This window comes from Epinephelus moara, unplaced genomic scaffold (assembly GCF_006386435.1).
Source record: "Epinephelus moara isolate mb unplaced genomic scaffold, YSFRI_EMoa_1.0 scaffold1144, whole genome shotgun sequence".
Lineage (NCBI taxonomy): Eukaryota > Metazoa > Chordata > Actinopteri > Perciformes > Serranidae > Epinephelus > Epinephelus moara.
Window position 1 is genome coordinate 294 of NW_026078603.1, and position 15,040 is coordinate 15,333.

General features: G+C 45.5%; 1 protein-coding gene across 2 annotated transcripts in view; it reads right to left on the bottom strand.

The window, feature by feature from the left end:
• Positions 1-988: 988 nt before the first annotated feature.
• The window catches only part of abca1b (ATP-binding cassette, sub-family A (ABC1), member 1B), a 43,823-nt gene continuing 29,771 nt past the window's right edge, over positions 989-15,040 (bottom strand). Inside the window, exons 21-49 of one of the 2 annotated variants that reach the window (XM_050039532.1) lie at positions 14,736-15,013; positions 14,185-14,405; positions 13,989-14,046; positions 13,639-13,889; positions 12,722-12,773; positions 12,460-12,585; positions 11,830-11,978; positions 11,571-11,695; positions 11,383-11,481; positions 10,972-11,161; positions 10,427-10,521; positions 10,265-10,297; positions 10,057-10,162; positions 9,870-9,944; positions 9,566-9,735; positions 9,253-9,430; positions 9,049-9,164; positions 8,707-8,851; positions 7,966-8,089; positions 7,593-7,722; positions 7,152-7,278; positions 6,773-6,835; positions 6,335-6,441; positions 5,386-5,527; positions 5,156-5,290; positions 4,628-4,731; positions 3,269-3,361; positions 2,266-2,509; positions 989-1,990 (exon numbers count right to left, since the gene is read on the bottom strand). In XM_050039532.1, coding sequence (XP_049895489.1) covers positions 1,838-1,990; positions 2,266-2,509; positions 3,269-3,361; positions 4,628-4,731; positions 5,156-5,290; positions 5,386-5,527; positions 6,335-6,441; positions 6,773-6,835; positions 7,152-7,278; positions 7,593-7,722; positions 7,966-8,089; positions 8,707-8,851; positions 9,049-9,164; positions 9,253-9,430; positions 9,566-9,735; positions 9,870-9,944; positions 10,057-10,162; positions 10,265-10,297; positions 10,427-10,521; positions 10,972-11,161; positions 11,383-11,481; positions 11,571-11,695; positions 11,830-11,978; positions 12,460-12,585; positions 12,722-12,773; positions 13,639-13,889; positions 13,989-14,046; positions 14,185-14,405; positions 14,736-15,013 — 3,889 coding nt within the window. In that variant the 3' untranslated portion in view covers positions 989-1,837. Of the gene's footprint in view, positions 1,991-2,265; positions 2,510-3,268; positions 3,362-4,627; positions 4,732-5,155; positions 5,291-5,385; positions 5,528-6,334; positions 6,442-6,772; positions 6,836-7,151; positions 7,279-7,592; positions 7,723-7,965; positions 8,090-8,706; positions 8,852-9,048; positions 9,165-9,252; positions 9,431-9,565; positions 9,736-9,869; positions 9,945-10,056; positions 10,163-10,264; positions 10,298-10,426; positions 10,522-10,971; positions 11,162-11,382; positions 11,482-11,570; positions 11,696-11,829; positions 11,979-12,459; positions 12,586-12,721; positions 12,774-13,638; positions 13,890-13,970; positions 14,047-14,184; positions 14,406-14,735; positions 15,014-15,040 lie in introns of both variants that reach the window. The other variant, XM_050039531.1, reaches the window with a different exon arrangement.

A 15,040-nucleotide genomic window follows, 5' to 3' on the forward strand; every position in this document is an offset into this window, starting at 1 on the left:
GCTACATGTAGCAGTGCACTTGCAGCTGGGGAATGACAGCATCAAAGAAAAACTGCAATTTTACTGTGAAAAATCACCAATAAAATCTTTTAAACACCACCAGACATGTTCCAGCAGTTATCTGTTTTGAAATTTGGGAGAAATTTACAAAAAGGGGACCCAGATTACACGTATCCCTCATGTTAGCATGTAGCTAGATGTAGCAGTACCCCTGCAGTCAGGGATCAAGTGGAAAAAAAGAAAAGAGACACTTTCTTATGTGAGAAATCAACAATAAAAGCTTCTAAACCAAAATCTTAACCACCATACATGTTCCAGCAGGAACAGGATCCAAAATTGGGCAGAAATTTACAACAAGGGGACCCAAGAGTACATGTTTCCCTGACGTTAGCATGTAGCTACATGTAGCAGCGTATGTAAAGCAGCCTGCCTGGAGCAGATGGCCATAAAAACAAATCTGTCACCAGCTGACATCAGCTTGTCTCGTTGGAAACAGTGTTCAGAGCAGTCTGAAGGTTTTTACTTACAGGGATGATGGTTACATGTGTTCAGCTCGTTATTTTAATCTTTGGCCTCGTTAAATATGAACATCTGAAACTCTAAAATTATTTATGTATACATGACAAAAGTATGGCAAGCAGAACAGGTTCCCTTTAACAACATTTCATCATCATGTTCATGGGAAACGCGGTCCAGCTTACATTTTGTTGCATTCAAACTGTTTCCTGTTGCAGATTAGATAAAAAAATCATTTGTAGACAGCGCTGTGATGTCAGTCTGACCCCTGGTCATGTGACTTTATCTCCACCTTCACAATAAAAGTCTGTTTTGAGACTGAGCTGATAAACTGCAGCAGAAAGAACAAACTATAAGATGAAAGGATTTAGTTGACTGGAGTTAAACTCAGCTGACTGACTGTAGCGCTGCATCAGACAGTGTGGTGATGAAGACCTTTGAGAATGGATGAAGAGTAACGAGAGCAGAGACGTGGATTTGTTTAATTTATTGTGTGGTTCAGGGTCGGTAACAGTTCGTCTTCCCATCAGCCTTTTCTGTCACATTAAATAAACAACATGATGATCAGAGACAAACAGGTTTCAGTGCAAAGACAAACTGATGGTGTGAACACGTAAAGTGCTGCTGAGGAGGTGACGCTCCTTCAGTCTGATTCAACAACAGCTCAGATTCTAAATCTGATAACTGATCGATCAGCTGATCAATACTGTAGTGTGCTGTCAGGAGCTGACGAGGTATTTCACTGCTTCACACCCAAACACACAACAAATCTGCTCTTTTTATCGTCTTTTCTTAAAAAAAACCTATAAAATCAGTCTTTGTCTTCTTTGTGCATCACTTTGCATCGAGCACTTTGATTGGCTGTTACACACTACAGGAAACAGTGATGTCACCGCTAAAATAAGACACAGATTACTCTCTCTGTCGCAGCTACACATATAAATAAAACTGACACAGTAAAAACGGAATCAAACGTTTTCTATAAATCTGATTTTTGCAGTCGAGCCCTCGGCCGTTGGAAATGATTTGGATTCTTCATCGTTGGTTCGGAAACACAAACAGACCCTGAAGAGTTTACTGGAGGCACCGGATCAATCACAGGAGGAGGAGACGACCCTCAGCAGGAAGTCTGGAGGCACTTTTTCAAGTTTCTTTAACACTCAGTCTGGCGGCGGGCGGCTCAGCGCCTCCGCAGGAAATCATTTGCATTGACTGGCATAAGGCGGCAGGAGACTCCGCCCAGTGTGACATCACGAGAGGAAGAGAGGCTGTCCTCTCTGCTGTGGAGGTAAGTCCTAAACACGATCACGTGGTCCCGTGATCACAAAACGCTCTCCCCTAGCGTGGCCCCGCCCTCAGCAGCTGATAGGCTGCAGCTCAGCGTGGGAACCTCGATGGCGACGTCTCTCCGCCTCACAGAGTTGTCTTTGGAGTGATAGTCGTCACTCTGGTCCTTCGCAAAGTTCACAAACACCTGAAACAACAAACGCCGTCGAGTTTAACCAACAGGAAGACGATCAGAGAAAACTGGAGACAGACGAAATTGAGTCTGAGTCACAGTTTGAAAAGTAGTTTTAAACTTGAAAAAAGTTCATAAAGAAACATTTTAAAGTTTCGTCGTTGAGGCAGCTGAAGGACAAAAGAACATCATAAAAGACCACATTTCCCATCAGCCCCGTCAGCTTCCTGTCTCCTCTTTACACTGACCGATAAGAGTCTGACACAAACAGCTGAGAACAGACAGCGTACCTGGTCCAGTGTGGTCTGAGTGACGGAGTAATCCTCGATCCTCAGCGTCTCTTTATTTTTGGCCAGGATGGAGAAGATGTGTGTGAGTGAGGTGAGAGAAGATGGCAGCTGATACTGCAGCATGTTGCGGTGTTTCTCCTTCAGCGTGCTGCCGCTCAGCTCGCTCTCGATGAACTTCATCACGGGCACCAGGTCTGCGTCGGGTCCGCCCACCCGCAGGATGATGGTGTACCCGTCCCCAAACCTGACGGACAGAATCATATGTTTATTACACACATAGAACTGATCAATAAACTGATCAATAAACTGATCAATAAACTCGATCAGCGGCAGGATGTTTCAGTTTCAGGTCTCAGAACAGTAAATATTTGGATTTATTCTTATCTACATAAATAATTCACATTGATAAACATATTTTGTTGTGATTTATATCCTGAAAAAAATAAGTTGTACCTTTAAATGGTTTACAGGCGCTCTATGAGTTGTGTGTATATGGTTCTCAATATGGAGGCTGAGCCTGCAGCTAGCAGCTAACAATGCTAACTCCATAAACAGTGTTAAAGAACGATAACAGTGTTGACAGAGCTAACGGTGTTAACCAGGGGGAACTGGAGGACGAGAGCTACACTGCAGCATCAACACCGTCCTGATATCAGTGTTAACCGCTGTGTGAGGGCGGGGCAGAGCAGCAGTGATGAGTTAGCATGAGAGCTAGAGCTGAATCCTCTGAATGTCTCTTACAGAACCTTTAAAGTCACTCTGCTTAGAACTGGATCATATCTGTCGCCCTCTGGTGGTCGCAGCAGAAACATACACAATCACATTTCTTCACTGATTTAATGAGAAGCTTATTTATTGAACTGTATTTCAACTGATTAATGAATTCAGAAATTCAATCTGTACGTTTTTTATTTAATAAAACCACTGCTGACTCACCCGTCAGAGGACGAAAGATGTTTTATTTTTTTAATCTCTGTTGTGTGTCAGTGTGTGTCAGTGTTACCTGTTCTTCAGGTGTTGGACGCTGCCCAGACATCTGAACCTGCCGTTCACCATGATGGCCATCCTGGTACACAGAGCCTCACACTCCTCCATACTGAGAGACACACACACATACACATACACACACACACACACACACACACAGTTAATATACACACAGGAGACATGAAGTGAAGGAACAAAAACTGGGACATATGTTTTTACATTCATGGGTTAATGATCAACATGTCCCAGAAAAATAAAGTTTAGTCTCCAGTTAATTATAATGTGAATATTTAGTGTCTAATCTCACTCAGTAGAGAAGTGTGTGGGGGTCATCCCTCCCTGCAAAAAAGCTTCTATGTTCCCCGCTTACACAAAAAGGGTTCAATGTTCCCCACTTGGCTGAGCGGGAAACATAGAACCCTGGAAACCTAGATACGCTCCCAGTGTGTGTTACACTGACAGTTAGCATGTTAGCACTCCCAGTTCACTCGTCTCACAGTCGGTGGGTTTTAGATTAAATGTCTGAAAAAAGGTCTGTGATTAACACAAGTTGTACAGAACTACAGAGACGCCAACTTCTACAGAGAAACATCATCACTGGGGCGCTCCATAGACAAATGTGTAGATAGCATGCTAGCTAGCTAATGCTGTCTGCTTATTAACTCCTTCACCATAACAGAATATAGAAACTTTGACCACTGATCATTTAACAGAGGACGCCACAAGAAAACATGTTCAGATTATCAGACAGTGGGTCATAAGTGTGTGTTTCTGCTCTCTAGCGATAGCTAATGTAGCTAGTGTGCTAATGTTAGCAAGCCTTCATTTTCCCAGGATGGCGCCTGCTGGCAGACAGAACCAGTCTGAACACACATTACATTTGAAGGAGGAACAGGTTTTCTTGTGGCGTCCTTAAATGAAATTACATTTTATTCTATAGGGACGTCTCCACAAGTGCTAAGCACAGAAAACAAGACAAATGTGTTGTGCTTGAGAAACTGGACAAAGGGAAAGTGAAGGCTTGCTAACATTAGCATGCTAGCTATAGTAGCTGGCAGCTGGACACAAATATCTCAACAAAGAACGTGTTCTTGTGGCGTCCTTTTCCAAAATGATCAGTGATGACAGTTTCTATATTCTGATATGATCAAGGAGTTCATAATAAACAAAGTTAGCTAACTAGCATGTTAGCTATTTGATACGTTCACTACCTCCACATTAAATCATACTACATGAGGAAGTAATAACTAGGGACAATAAGACCAATTCCTGTTTAGCAAACGTGTGTTTTTATAATTTCTTGAGACAATGAATTATTTTCCAGTGTGTGTGTCTCTTACCTGTGTGAGGTGAGGACAGAGTGTGTGTCTCTTACCTGTGTGAGGTGAGGACGACGGAGCGTCCCTCCTTGATGACGCTGTGGATGCAGTTCCAGAGGGCGCGGCGAGCTTTGGGGTCCATGCCAGTGGTGGGCTCGTCCTGTAACGAGGAGGACAGCCAGGTTGAGGTTGGCCCACAGGTGGAGCAGGAAGCAGAGGGTGAAGGTGAGGAGGAGGAGGAGGGTCATCACCGCTGCCTCTTCTTCTCTGTTTGTAGTTCTAACCTGCTCTGTCTTTCTTCTTCTCTGCTCTGTAAACAGCTGCTGTTCCTTTATAATCCTCCCTCTGTTACACAACCCCCCCCCCACCTCCCTAAATCCTGCTCAGCTGCACTGTAAAAAACTAACAACCAAATCTGATCAACGTGATCAGCTTTTATTGATAACGTGATCTTAGAAACAGCCTGAAGATGTTCATGCTCACCACTGACTTGAATTCATTCTGCACTCTCTGCCTTTTTAAACTTCAGTATCTGACGTGTGTGTGTGTGTGTGTGTGTGTGTGTGTGTGTGTGTGTGTGTTACCAGGAAGACAACGGGCGGCGCTCCGATCAGAGCCATGGCTGTGGACAGTTTCCTCATGTTTCCTCCACTGTAACTTCCTGCTGCTTTATCAGCGTACTTCACCAGACCCAATTTCCTGATGCCCCACTCTGCCACCTGTCAGTCACACATCATCATCATCATCATCATCATCATCATCACGACTATCATGCCCATGCCCATCATCATCATCACTGTGTGCTCAGACTCACGTCGCACACTTCCTTCTCGGGGACGCCTCTGAGGACGGCGTACAGCTCCAGGTGTTCTCTTCCTGTCAGCAGCTCGTTGATGGAGTCAAACTGAGGACAGTATCCCATGTTCTGATGGACCTCGTCGATCTCCCTCAGGATGCTGCTCACACACACACACACACACACACACACACACACACACACACACACACACATTAGCCTTTAATACTGAACACTGTGGGAAGCTCCCAGTTCACCCAGTTAGGTCATTCCATTGAAGCACATGAACATTATGACCTGTGTGAATGTAAAACCACAGATGTTAACACGTGACCCTGCCTGTGTGTGTGCAGGACCTGCAGGGTCCCCGAGCCGCAGGTTGAGAACCACCATGAGCTTACAGATGGAGCAACACTTCACTGTATTTTAATTAATGAGATTAACGAGGAACAAACCTGCTGCTGAGGTCACAGTCTTTAGTTTACAGGTCAGGTCAGTTTGTTTACACTCACTGCACTCTGATTATCATCATCATATATTTAATGTCATATTTACTGTATTTATCATGAATAAACATTTAATATATGTGTTGTTTTTATCAATATTCTAATTATTATTGTATCAGACTACATGTCACTCGACTAAGTAAAGAAGTGCAGCTAAATAAAGTGAGTCAGCATTTAATAAAGTCTGATAATCTGCAGCTCAAACAACTCAAACTGAAATCATTATTTTAGAATATATTTACTGAAGGTTTCAGTGTTTCTGCAGCAAATAATTAGTCCTGTCTTTAGAAACATCCACAGAAAAACAGGTGAAGAGTTTCTATAAGAAATAAAATGTGTGTGTTTGAGTCAGGTTCAGTTAATCCTCAGAGTAAATCTGCTGTTTTCAGCTGCAGTAACAACAACAACAGATTTGAGGTCAGATTCAGGTCCTGAACTCTGACTCAGACCTTTGACCTCACCTCTTCCCTGCCAGGAAGGCCTCTCCGCTGGTCACCAACGTGTCTCCTGTCAGCATCTTAAAGGTTGTCGTCTTTCCAGCTCCGTTCACACCGAGCAGCCCGAAACACTGAGACACACACACACACACACACACACAAATACAATGTTTATTAGTGACAGGTCCAATAAGTGTGATGAAATACAATGTTTATTAGTGACAGGTCCAATAAGTGTGATGAGTGATGAGTGTGATGAGTGTGATGAGTGATGAGTGTGATGAGTGATGAGTGTGATGAGTGTGATGAGTGACGAGTGTGATGAGTGACGAGTGTGATGAGTGATGAGTGTTGAGTGTGATGAGTGTGATGAGTGATGAGTGTGATGAGTGTGATGAGTGATGAGTGTGATGAGTGATGAGTGTGATGAGTGTGATGAGTGATGAGTGTGATGAGTCTCACCTCTCCAGGTGGGATCCCGACACACAGTCGATCCACTGCTGGTTTCTGTTTCCTCTTAAACACCTGCAGGACACATTCACACAGGTCAGTGACCAAAACAACACATCAAGTGTGTGTGTGTGTGTGTGTGTGTGTAGAAATGTGTTTATTAGGGACGTCAGTGTTTGTTCATTCTGCTTCTGATTTCCTCACACACGTTAACTGTTAACTATCCAGTTCATTAGTTTTAAGAAAAAACAAAATGATGCCTTTACTTTAAGTCTGACGCTCCAGTGACTCAGTGAGCTTCATCACCACGTGTCAAAGTGCGTTCATCACTGACATCCCGTGTATGTAGTGTGTGTACAGTGTGTATGTAGTGTGTGTACAGTGTGTGTACCTTGGTGAGCTGTCGCAGCTCCAGGATGTCTCCGTGTCCGAGACCGTGAACGATCCTCTGTCTCTCTCGGGCCACGTCCTCGTCCTCCTCTCCCAGTGGTCCCAGTTTGGTGAGTGCACTGGTCGACCTGCAGACAGACGGACACACAGTGAGCTCATGTAGTGTGAGTGTGTATGTGCAGTATTGTGTATGATGTTGTGCTAAAATAAGAAAAACACCTTTAAAACCTGGCTGGATCAGACTGAGACTTTTATTTTGAAAGTTACGTTATATTTTATGTTTTAACAGAGGGTGAAATCACGGTTTACTCTGCTGCCCCCAAGTGGACACACACACGCATCACAGCAGCTTTAAACCCTCCAACAGGTGAGATGTAACAGGAGGGTGAAGAGTTTGTGTGTGTGTGTTTATGTGTGTGTGTGTGTGTGTGTGTGTGTGTACCTGGGTTTGATGCAGAATCTGTACTGGATGAGGACGGTGATGATGAAGAACACCACTCCCTCCACAGCCATGGCGAACAGGTTCTTTCCCACCATGTCCCACTCCAGAGGAGAACGGAACCTGTTCTCACCTGAAACACACGTCCACACAACCATCAGACCACACCTCCACTGTCTGAGCGACCAATCAGCTGCCAGGAACACGGCAGGAAGTCACAGGAAGAGATGGACAAACTTATCACAATAAAACAACACATGTGATTAACAGGTCCAGACCCACATGTTGGGAAACATCTGATTTAAAGGAGAGAAAAACGACAGGACGACATCTTTAAAAGCAATCTACTGTGTATGAGTGTGTGTGAGTGTGTTACCAAATCTCTCGAGGGCGTCGGCCATCGCCTGGTTCTTCACCATGTCGATGAGTCCCCGCCCGAGACAGAAGTGAGGGAAGATGAGGAGGACGTTCTTCAGGATGTCATTAATTCCTCCGATCTCCTAAAAACAACAACAGGAAGTTAAACCTCGTGTGTTGATTACAGCTGCAGATGAATCAGCCCGTCCAGGATGTTGTGATGTCATTGAAACATTTAACACAAATTCAGCCAATCCCATTGGATTCTGCGTGACCCTGCAATTTTGTTTAATCACTGCAAATTTGATAGATAAAATCTCGTTTCATTGTAGAGCTGCGTGCAGCGTAACGTTTCTCTCTCTATTTATCATGAGACGGCTGCAGGACGGCGCTCTGTGACGGGGACAGACTCACACACAGTGACAGCGCTAACTGTTAGCATCACACTGCTAAGGTTACCCATCGGTTATTAACAGGTTTAATGACAGAGACATTTTGTGTGAAGAGATAATGGCTCAGGGTCGGATGCTAAACGCGGCGGCGAGGCTTCAGCAAAATATGACGAGTAGTGATGAGGTCACGTTGTGCTATGTTAGCTCATGCTAACCAGGCAGAGAGAGCGGCTTACAGAAGCGGTCATCGCTGCTTCCAACAGCTGATCGTTGGTGATCAACCACCATCACAAACTGATTCTACTCTGCAGTTTAGTTTGTCTCTAATCTTCACATTAGAGCCGCAGCGTGTCTCCTCAGTGACTCACGTTATTTCCGAACAGCTCCATGACGAAGGTTGAGATGCTGCCGTTGATGCCGATGAGGATGTTGACGCTGGTGAGGACGACGTACGCCGTGCTGGGGATCTTAAAGAAGAAGGAGGCCGGGTACATCAGAGGAGTGATCGACCAGCTGAGGACAAAACAACACAACAGGGTTATTTACAAAGTGTTTCTGAGAACAAACAACCTCACCACGAAGACACGACCGAAAGCTCCAGAACAGAAGCACTAAATGGACCTCAGGGTCAGACTGGAAATAGAAAGTGGTAGCAGCAGTAGTAGTGTGTAGTATTGTGTAGTAGTGTGTAGTAGAAGTGTGTCTCTGACCCGTAGAGCAGCAGCAGCAGCGCGAGGACCGGCAGGTTGGTGGACGACACGTAGGCTTTTTGCTGGAAGCAGATGAAGATGAGGACAACCAGCGTTGCCGGGACGACGTAGTTACACTGCAGAGACACAAACAACAACATAAACAACACTGACACACACACACACACTCTGATACAGAGAGGGTGCATTTGTTTTGTGTCTCACCATGTCCCAGATGAAGTTGGCGACCCAGTAGAGCAGCGGCTGCACTCCGCTGATGAACTGCATGTGTTTGGCTTTACTGACGCGCTCCTGGATGAGGAAGACCACGAAACTGGCCGGGACGAAGGACATGGCGAAGATCACGCAGATGGACACCAGGACGTCCACAGAGGTCGTTACCCTGGAGACCGACAGGAAGAGGACAAGTTGAAACATGAGTCCTGATCAACAAAAGACTGGACCTCGGTAACGGAGGATGGGGACGCCAGTTTGTAAACTTCCTGTCAGGTGTACTTCCTGTCAGGTGTGTACTCACAGTGCCACCTGTGACAGCTGCTCCTTGGTCAGGTTCAGAGGATGGTTGAAGGCGCTGATGCCGAACTTGCTCGGGTCTTTCCCTTCAGGTAGGTTCGCTCTCAGGATGCCGTTATTCATCACGTTGACGAAGGCGCCGATGCTGTGCCAGCCTTTGTTATTGAACCAGATCTGAGAGGACGGATCACAAGTCGTTATCAATTATTGTACATTGTTAACCTATTGTCTTTGATTCGTAATAAAGGGAAGTCTGTGTTTTCCCGGAGCTTTAAACACATCACAGAGTCTGATCAGCTGTTTCTCACCTTGACATTGTTCTTCGTGTCCAAACCGTTGATGAAACCTGACAAACTGTCGAGGAATCGATCTGCAGCAGCTCCCTGAAACAAACCGTCACTTCATTCATCAGAACTTGTCTTTTAATCAGTTCATCAATAACTAAATTAGGAGGCGTGTGACATCTTTAATAAACGTTTCGTTGCCTTCACTGACCTTCTCTAACTCAAAGATCTTTCTGACTCTTTCGATGGCGTCGTCAACCTCGTTGGCTGCTGGGAGGACCTGAGTGCTCCGGGCGCCCAATGAGAAGCCTCCGTACCTGACGAGAGGAAAACCAGATCAACATGAGACAAACAGGAAACGATGACAGAGTTTGTGATTCTCAAAATTAAAACAGAACAGCAGAATAAAAGAGACTGACCTGAATTCATTCACCCAGACTTTGTTCTTCAAACTGTGAACAAACAAAAGCTTTTAGTCACAGAGTATTTACTCTGTATGTTAATGTGTATTTCTGTGTGTGAGCAGTATCTGTGTGTATTTGTGTGTAAATGTACGGCAGTATTTTGTTCAGGTGCGTCACCTCTTTCCGATGATCTGAGCGTACGTTTTCACCAGGTAGTCTGAGATGTTTCTTCCTGTCAGGTTCTGCAGAGAGTCGGTGGCGCTCAGCTTCATCTGAGCAACAAAAACACCACAGTTATTTCTTTAAAACATGATTTGATATGTAGTGAACTTCACAGGCTGCAGTGACGTCACCTCAGGAGGAAAAATGAACCAAGTTTTTCACTTTTCACAGTTTCACTTCAAAAAACTGTTCCTGTCTGAAAGAATCACACGTTGTTGAAAGAAAGAACAAAATTTTTTATCTGAAATGTTTTTAGATGATTCCTGAAGTTTGGACACTGAAGGTTGATGTTGTTTTAAAAACCCAACATGGACGAGAAGTTCTGAAAGTGCTCAGAAACACCGTCTGACTGCTGATGAAGATCATGTGACGCAACAAAAAGCTCCATGAGGAGACTGTTCTCTGTCTGTATTAATATCATAAACATCTTTGTGACGTGGTTAACAAACAGAGGCCGTGACTTCAGGCCTGATGATGCGTTCAGGTTCAGGTGAGCTGACCTCAGGTGGGGGCAGACCTCCGGCTCCAGCAGGACAGTCCGGCAGCATCTTCTTCTTCCCGTCACAGCTGCAGAAACAGGCCGGAGACGGATCCTCCATGGTCCAGTTAGCCGAGCTGAACAGCTGCAGGACGCTTTCAGGGACCTCAGGAGTTTTCCACTCTTCATCGCCCATCGTACACGGAGCCTCTCTGAGGACACACAGGGAGGAGTCAGTGACCACATGTGACTGAGATACATCAAACATCACTTTGACACAGCAAACAGATGAAATACAGTTTATAGATTATTATTGATTATTGACAGGATCAGTTACAGAGCAGTGGTTCCCAACCTGAGGGTCGGGACCCTCCAACGAGTCACAACATGATTAACAAGAATAAAAACACATTTTAAAAGATCAAAATCTTACGGGATGGGATGTCCGTCCATGCAGCGCGTCCCGAAGCCCGGAGCGTCCAGTAGAGAGTTCAATAACTTCTGCATGTTGGTGTCTCCGGGGGCGTCGTCACTGACACACAAACAACATTTAACATTACACTCTGTGTATTTACTCACATTAACATCTTGGTTTAGTGCAGCGTGTAACAGTGTGTGTACCTGACGAAGGTGACCTGGTCCTCGTACATCCACGGCTGCAGCTCCAGACTGGGATACTTTCCAAACGGAGGGACGATGAGACTGAAGACCAGAGCGATGCACACGAACACGGCAGGAAGAACGATCTGCAGAAAAAACGGTGTCAACAGGAAGTTCATAATGATGAAAACAATTATAGCCTAAACAATAATAGGAAACACCAACAGATATATAAAATCATAACCATGTATATGAGATATTTGAGCAGGTGTCGGCGTACCTGAGCGAAGAAGCCCTTCCTGGAGCGTCGAGCGTACAGAAATCGTTTCCACATCAGAGCCACAAACTGCTGCCTCTTCAGAGTCCAGCCGCTCACCTGATACGATCCTTTACCGTCGGTACAGTTCAACCAGTCTGTCTCCCGGCACTCTGAGAGGTCACATGATGTTACACAGGTCACATGATGTCACACAGGTCACATGATAAACCATCAAAATGTTGCTGATGTGGAGTTTGTGATCGACTGGACCCTGAGATCCAGACGAACCTGCAGCTCATGTTTTATTTGCTCTGCAGGTGAGTCTGGTTCAGACCAGCTGACCTGTCGGGCCAATCACAGCTGCTTATCTAAGTGTGTGAGATGATGATTGACAGCTTGCGGAGCCTTTACACAAAATATACGATTACGTCATTTTTGGCTTGCACACGGGCACCAGTGTTGTAAAGTTGGCAACTGTCTTGCTTGATTTAGTGACTTCTTCGGACCATCGGGGAAAAATAATGAGAAATATATTGTATTTGATTCTCATGTGTGCTGCTCAGAATAATCATAGTCCACGGCTCTGACGCCATCAGCACAGAGGTCTCCTCCTGTGTGTGTGTGTCTGCGTGTGTGTGTGTGTGTCCTTACCAGGATCTCCGTCAGACTCGTTGCAGTCGTTGTTGTCGTCCTCTGTTAAAGGTCTCAGGCAGCTCTGATGGTCTCCTCCACCGAAGGCGTGAGTCCTCCTCCTCCTCTGCACAGGAAGTGTTCCATCTGAACACACACACACACACACACACACACACACACACACACACACACATTTCACATTATCTTTAACACGTCATGGTGCAGTGAAGACGACTTATTTTGAAAAGACACCAGTCAGAGGTCAGAGGTCACCACTCACCTGAGGGCACTTCAGTGTCGACTCCGTTATCTTCAGCCACCTTCAGGAAAATCTACAACGCAAAACATTTAGATTATTTTTATTAACCCGTTTTATGATCTATTTAATGTTTATTTTTAACCTCAGATGTTTATTTGTTGCAGTTCTGTCGACTGCAGTTTCTTTATATTATATATCATACATAATACACTAATGATATGATGTTGTATTATTGATTTTATCAATCTTTATTTACATTGTCTTGTTTATGACTGTTTGTTCGACTGTATTTAATCACGCCTGTATTTTTTATCTCTTTGTGAAATGTGTGGTTGACATTTGTTCGGATATTGTCCAGTTTATTCCTCCACAGCATGTTTTTATGTGAGTTATCTTTTATCTTCTGTACAGAACATCGTGTATCTTGGATATGGTCAGATATTAGTTTGGTTTTCATCAAAATGTTGAGAACATTTAACTGAATTTTCAGGCAAAAAAGCAAAAGAAGATTTATGCACTTTTCCATCCACCACTGTGAAGTGAATATTGAAAGTTAGGCCCGGGCGGTATCACAGTATTACAGTGTATGAGGGTTTTTAGAAATCCCAACGGTATGATTTTCAATCCCGTCATGAATCCAGACGCTGCTCTTTGTATTGAACTCATTGTTTGTAGTTCACAGCTCCCACCACCAGAGGTCAGTCTCTGGTCTCTACTGATTGAACCTTCAATGACTCACAATGAAATAAATGTTTTACCTTATGAATTAAAAATGTATTGACTGTTAATTCTCCTATAAAAGCAGATGTTAGAATAATGACACAGTCACAAACAAACAGCCGCTTCTCGTTTGAGATCATTAATATTTGTTAACAATCATCAGCTGAACGTGTTTGTGTTCTCTTGGTTATAATGTTTGTTTGATGGAGTCACGTCACCTCCTCCAGCGTGGTGTCGGACACTCCGTAGCTGGAGATTCCAAGGTCGGGCAGCTTCTGGTCCAGGTCTTTGAAGAGCTCCACGAAGGCTCCGTCCTTGGCGGCGCTGTACGGCAGGACGTAGGTCAGCTCGTGTCCGAGGTCCTCCACCAGGCGGGCGGCTGGGACGTGACACAGGATCAGACTCGAGACCAGGGAGACATCGGGGGGCACGAAGGGGACGTCGCAGATGGATGCTGCGGGGCCGTTCTCTGAGGACGGAGACGTGAGACACAGATCAGATCCACCTGAAGGTGAACAAATCAAACGCTCTGCAGGAACAGAGAGCTCACCGATGGTAGCGGCCTCACTTTCATGATCGCTGCCGAGTCCTGCATCACTGCTGCTGACCGAGGCGCACTCCTCCTCCTGAAACACAGTGCACAAACATTCAGAGTACTGATAGTGGCTGCAGATAACCTGGTATCTTCTGTTACTCTGTATTGAGACACAGAGACAGTGAGACACTGTCCAGTGATGTAAACTTTGAGTTTGTGAGGCGCAGACCTTCTTGGTGAAGGACACGGTGCTGGACGAGTTCCTGCAGGAGCTGAGCGACGGCTCCGGCTCCTTCTTCACCAGTGTCAGGTAGTAACCGGTCCCCAGCTGGTTCTTCAGGTACAGAGACGAGCCCACGCAGCACAACTTCCCATGGGAGATGATGGCGATCCGGTCACCCAGGATGTCCGCCTCGTCCATGTGGTGTGTGGACAGGATGATGGTCCGGCCTGACAGGAGACAGGAAGTTAAATCACAGCCTGGCTGTACCTTAACATCAGTGATTAAACCGACCAATCAATCAATCAATCAATCAATCAATTTTATTTATAAAGCCCAATATCACAAATCACAATTTGCCTCACAGGGCTTTACAACATACGACATCCCTCTGTCCTTATGACCCTCACAGCTGATCAGGAAAAACTCCCCCCAAAAAAACCCTTTAACGGGGAAAAAAAACGGTAGAAACCTCAGGAAGAGCAACTGAGGAGGGATCCCTCTTCCAGGACGGACAGACGTGCAATAGATGTCGTACAGAACAGATCAAGACCACTCACCCTGTCGGTACTTCAGCAGCAGATCCCAGATCCCTCTGCGGGCGTAGGGGTCGACGCCGGCCGTGGGCTCGTCAAGGATCACAACCTTTGAGCCCCCGACGAAGGCCAGAGCCACAGACAGTTTCCTCTGCATGCCACCGGACAGCGCGCTGGTCCTGGAGGTGCGTTTGTGCGGCAGCCCGGTGTCCTGCAGGATCTGCTCGATCTCACCTTTGACCTGCTGCTCTGACAGACCTTTGAGCCGGCCGTAGAACCAGATGTGCTCCTCCACCGTCAGCCTGCAGGGGGCGCCAAAACACAGGGAC